Raw genomic sequence first — 5,531 nt, 5'->3', positions numbered from 1 at the left:
GGTCGGGTTCCCGTCTCGTTTGCTCACAAATGACCGAATCCTGTCGTTCGCTTATCCGATGTCTTGTTTTCCAGGAACTTTCTCTCCTTCTGGCAGAGCGGGAAAACGCCCGCGTCGTCCTGGCGACAGATCCTGATGCTGACCGGCTGGCTGTAGCAGAGAAGTCTGACGGGTATGTTTGCTCAAAGGCACTTCAGAGCTGAAAGTATTTGGCAGCGCTGCAGGTTCACCTGTATCGCCCTGTGTTTCAGGTGTGGCTGGAAGGTGTTCACAGGTAACGAGCTGGCAGCCCTGCTGGGCTGGTGGATGTTCTTCACGTGGAAGGAGAACCACTCTGAACCAGCAGACGCTCGGAGCATTTACATGTTGGCGACCACGGTGTCCTCGAAGATCCTGCAGGCCTTCGCTCGCATCGAGGGGTTCCACTTTGAGGTCAGACGCTCAGGCATTAGTGAGCACACCAGTGTGTGGAAGTCAGACGATGATGGTTACTCTGTGTTCAACAGGAAACTCTGCCAGGCTTTAAATGGGTCGGGAATAGAATCCACGAGCTGTCCCAAACAGGAAGCAGAGTCATCTTCTCCTTCGAGGAGTCCATCGGTAACTAAGTTCGCTGTGACGTTTGGCGTAGAAACTGAACAGTTAGCGGTGTTTCCTGGAAACCCTCTCCTGTCTGATTTAAATTTAAAGTATCTGATTACACAGCAGTGGGGAGTAGACTTCATCACAGTTCAAGGATAATACACCCACTGTGATCATCTTCAGTGCCCTGCACCAGCACAGAGCAGCTACCTGTGTTGTTGCACCGTCCTCTACAGTATAAAGGCCCTTTGATGGTTATTGGAGAACTGAATTCATTCTGTGTTTAAAGGATTATTGGAAGGGAAACTGTCAGGTGTCCCTTCATCTCTTCAGGGTTCCTCTGTGGGGACACAGTCCTGGATAAGGACGGCGTGAGCTCGGCGGCGGTCGTGGCTGAAATGGCCGCTTACCTTCACAACAAGCACCTAAGTCTGAGCCAACAGCTGCACAACATCTACCAGACGTAAGACTTCAGGGCACCGCTCTAACATCACGATCACAACTTGTCATTTAATGTCGAGCTGTGTGACGTTTACTGACCCGCTTCAAGTGAAAAAGATTCTATGCTGGACTTTATTGTGTGTCCCTTAATGCCCATGCACAGTTTGGTCCTCACACACCAAATCAATTCAATTCAGTTTTATTTACACAGCGCCAAATCACAACAACAGTCGCCTCAAGGCGCTTTATACTGTACGGTCGACCCTACAATAACACATACAGAGAAAAACCCAACAATCATATGACCCCCTATGAGCAGCACTTTGGTGACAGTGGGAAGGAAAAACTCCCTTTTAACAGGAAGAAACCTCCAGCAGAACCAGGCTCAGGGAGGGGCGGGGCCATCTGCTGTGATTGGTTGGGGTGAGAGAAGGAAGACAGGATAAAGACATGCTGTGGAAGAGAGACAGAGGTTAATAACAGATATGATTCAATGCAGAGAGGTCTGTTAATACATAGTGAGTGAGAAAGGTGACTGGAAAGGAAAAACTCAATGCATCGGGTGATATGGTACTACAAGGTCATTCAGATAAGATGGGGCCTGATTATTTAAGACCTTGTATGTGAGGAGCAGGATTTTGAATTCTGGATTTAACAGGAAGTGTACAGCCAATCAGGATGCAGAACACAATGTGCTGTAAAAAGCAAAACAAAGAAAGCAAAATTGCAAAAAGAAAAAAAAAATCTGCAACAGCGAGCCCATGATAGGTGAACCGCGTTATAGCGAGGGACCACTGTAATCCTTTGAAAAACATCTCGACAAAACTTCTACTAAAACTACATTGGACAGAAAAATGTGCTCTGCTCTTATTTTGACAGTCATCCTCAGTGTGACTTCCTGTCTGTAGGTACGGGTATCACGTGTCTAAAACCTCCTACGTCGTCTGTAACGACCCTCCCACCATCCAGAGGATCTTCAGCCGCATCAGAAACTTTGACGGCAGCGGCTCGTACCCGAAGACGTGCGGCGGCGTCCAGATCGTTCATGTCAGAGACGTTACCACGGGATACGACAGCAGTCAGCCAGACCTCAGATCTGTGAGATGCCGTTTTGTTCTTCCTCGAGTTCCTCCTGTTCAGTTCAGGTGTGTTCAGGTGTGTTCTCCCGTACAGGTTCTTCCTGTGTCCAGGAGCAGTCACATGATCACCTTCACGCTGCAGAACGGCATCGTGGCCACGCTGAGGACAAGCGGCACCGAACCGAAGATCAAGTACTACACAGAGTTCTGCGCGGTGCCGGGGCAGAGGTCGGCTCCTCGTTTCTGTTTGTCTGTGATGGAGATGAAATGTTAGCGCAGGCTCTAGACTAACTTTTTGCCGCGGTTGCACTGGTGCGCAGTGCCAAAAAAGGTCGGCGCACCCAAATTTTTCACCCGCATCGCTGAACACCACAGTTTTACATGTGTACTTTTTTTGCTGTTGATTTGTAAATGATCAACTAACAATCTTGTCAAAAGTTCTTTATTTGGAGCTCAGTTCTACAAGAAACACTCGTGACTGAAAAAGTGTTTGTGCCTAAAGTGCTTTGACACTCTTTGGCACTTCTGTCGGGCCTGGGCTGCTCACGAGGGCTGAGTATCATCACTGATTTCTATAATCCATTCGACTCGATTCAATTTTGCCTCAAACAGTCAGAAATATTATAATTCTGATCATTTATCAGCACTGATACATGTGAAACTTCATCAGAGGTGTGAATAAATAACACTGATCTGAATTGTGGTCTGCCAGCTGACTGATGGAGCTTTCTTTCCCTGCAGTGCTGAACTGGCTCTGATCTGTGAGCTCAATAACTGTGCTGCTAACAGGAAAAGACCGACGTTTCAGAGAAACGTGTACCACAAGAAAGTTTGATGGAACTGCGACGTTTGTTAAAAAAAAAGCACCAAATTTATTTAGAGCATACAGGATAAAGTCCAAGAATAATTACGTCAGGTCCTAATGTCACTCTAACAAACTTCATGTGTGACCTCATGTGTGGGCGGGGCCTCTGTGACATCATCACCCTCTCTGTGTTGCAGCGAGGTGTCCACCCTGGAGGAGGAGCTCAGGAAGGTCACCGCTGCCCTGGTGGATGAGTTCCTGGAGCCCGAGAAGAACAACCTGATTCGCCGCCTGGTGTAGCACCGCCTGCTCGTACCTGCTTACTGTTGATGACATCACATCCTGTCATGTGTGAATCAGAGCAGCAGCTGCCTCACTCTGGTGTTGGTGAACTATGAACCCTGAAGAGATTCAGAGAGCGAGTCTTCAGATTCTTTCGTGTGATTGGCTGTGATAGGAGCTCCTCATGACAAACCTGACGTGGTGTTTTAATTTTCTTTAAAACAAAACGTCTGACCAAAAGACAAAATGAAACAGAAGATCAAAACTTAATATCGAAACAGGACACGCGTGAGCAGAGCTCTTTATTTCGCTTAATTCAGCAGCAGTGCATTCTGGGAGTTGGCTCTGAATATTCTTTTCGTGTGCATATTTTGTTGTTGTTGTTGTTGTTGTTCAGCCATCTGTTCTTTTCAACCAAATTTAAATGAATAAAATCGGCAGGCAGGACAATTAAATTATTTTATTTATTTTTGTGTAAAAATGCCAAATATTTGTTGTATCTTTAATTATTTGTTACAGTAAAATCTGCTGTTTTTTATTTTTATCCAGTTCTTGATGTTTTATGTTAAACAGATTGTAGAAGCAGCTGTTGCTGATATTTATTGTAAATATTGGTGAGAAATAAAACAGCTGAGTTTGTTCTGATGTCACATTGACTGTTCGTTGGCCTGAGGTAATTTATTTTTTTACTCAAGGAGATTAAAGATGTTTATGTGCGAGGAGGAGCTGCTGTTTCTGCTGTTGTGCATTCGGCTCCATGCAGATGCTTTTATTTTGTTAAAGAAATGGTTGACGACAGCGTGATGCCTCATCTGTGTATTACTGTCGCAGCTTCACTCGAACTGAAAATGAAATAAAAATATTCCTAGTTCTCTGATTACCTTCTCTCTCCAGCTCTTTGTTGAATTTGAGCCGTGAAGGATTAAACAGGATCCATGTTTGTGAGATTTGGTTGGTAAGGAGAAGTGAAGAGCACATGGACATCCTGATAATACTGAATTACAGTAGTCCAGCTTAGAAGTAATAAATGCATGAACTAGTTTGCGGTACGTTGGGGTTTTTCCCGGTGGACGAGAGGGTTTGTTCCCTGCGCCTTAGGGTCGGGGAACGGGTCCTGACTGTCATCTGCGCTTATGCGCCGAGTGGCAGTTCAGAGTACCCAGCCTTCTTAGAGTCCCTGGGTGGGGTGCTGGAGGGTGCTCCACCTGGAGACTCTGTTGTCCTGCTGGGAGACTTCAATGCTCACGTGGGTAACGACAGCGAGACCTGGAGGGGCGTGATTGGGAGGAACGGCCTCCCTGATCTGGACCCGAGCGGTGCTCTGTTATTGGACTTCTGTGCTAACCACAGTTTGGCCATAACGAACACCCTGTTCGAACATAAGAGTGTCCATAAGTGCACGTGGCACCAGGACGCTCTAGGCCGTAGGTCGATGATCGATTTTGTAATCGTATCAGTAGACCTGCGACCATATGTTCTGGACACTCGGGTAAAGAGAGGGGCTGAGCTGTCAACTGATCACCACCTGGTGGTGAGTTGGATCAGGTGGCGGGGGAGGACGCTGGACAGACCTGGTGCACCTAAACGCGTAGTGAGGGTGTGCTGGGAACGTCTAGCAGAGGCCCCAGTCCGCGAGATCTTCAACGCACACCTCCGGCAGAGCTTCAACAGCATTCCGAGGGAGACTGGGGACATTGAGTCCGAATGGACCATGTTCAGCGTCTCCATTGCCGAAGCTGCTGCATTGAGCTGCGGCCGCAAGGTGGTTGGTGCCTGCCGTGGTGGTAATCCCCGAACCAAATGGTGGACACCAGAGGTGAAGGGAGCCACCAGGCTGAAGAAGGAGTCCTATCGGGCTTGGTTAGCCTGTGGGACTCCGGAGGCAGCCGACAGGTATCGACAGGCCAAGCGGAATGCGGCTCGGGCAATGGCTGAAGCAAAAACTCGGGTGTGGGAGGAGTTCGGAGAGGCCATGGAAAAAGACTTTCGGACTGCCTCGAAGAGATTCTGGCAAACCGTCAGACGTCTCAGGAGGGGAAAGCGGTGCTCTACCTGCACTGTGTATAGTGCTGGTGGAGCGCTGCTGACGTCGACTGAGAAAATTGTCAGGCGGTGGAAGGAATACTTCGAGGACCTCCTTAATCCCACTGACACGTCTTCCGAGGAGGAAGCAGAGTCTGGGGATGAGGGGAATGACCCGCCAATTTCCGGGGGCGAGGTCACTGAGGCAGTTAAACAACTCCTTGGTGGCAGAGCCCCTGGTGTTGATGAGGTCCGCCCCGAGTTCCTGAAGGCTCTGGACGTTGTAGGGCTGTCCTGGTTGACACGCCTCTGCAATGTTG

At 48.3% G+C, this 5,531-nt stretch overlaps 1 protein-coding gene across 1 annotated transcript in view; it reads left to right on the top strand.

Annotated features, from left to right (window-relative positions):
• Positions 1-4,066, top strand: part of pgm2l1 (phosphoglucomutase 2-like 1) — a 12,284-nt gene extending 8,218 nt beyond the window's left edge. Inside the window, exons 8-14 of the mRNA XM_026193005.2 lie at positions 75-172; positions 252-432; positions 507-600; positions 916-1,045; positions 1,932-2,121; positions 2,197-2,330; positions 3,105-4,066. Of these exons, the coding sequence (XP_026048790.2) occupies positions 75-172; positions 252-432; positions 507-600; positions 916-1,045; positions 1,932-2,121; positions 2,197-2,330; positions 3,105-3,207 (930 nt within the window). The 3' untranslated portion in view covers positions 3,208-4,066. The remainder of the gene's footprint in view (positions 1-74; positions 173-251; positions 433-506; positions 601-915; positions 1,046-1,931; positions 2,122-2,196; positions 2,331-3,104) is intronic.
• Positions 4,067-5,531: the final 1,465 nt, after the last annotated feature.

This window comes from Astatotilapia calliptera, chromosome 14 (genome assembly GCF_964374335.1).
Source record: "Astatotilapia calliptera chromosome 14, fAstCal68.1, whole genome shotgun sequence".
In the NCBI taxonomy this organism is placed as follows: Eukaryota; Metazoa; Chordata; class Actinopteri; order Cichliformes; family Cichlidae; genus Astatotilapia; species Astatotilapia calliptera.
Note: the sequence above shows the minus strand (reverse complement) of the source record. Positions and strands in the feature narration are given on the sequence as shown.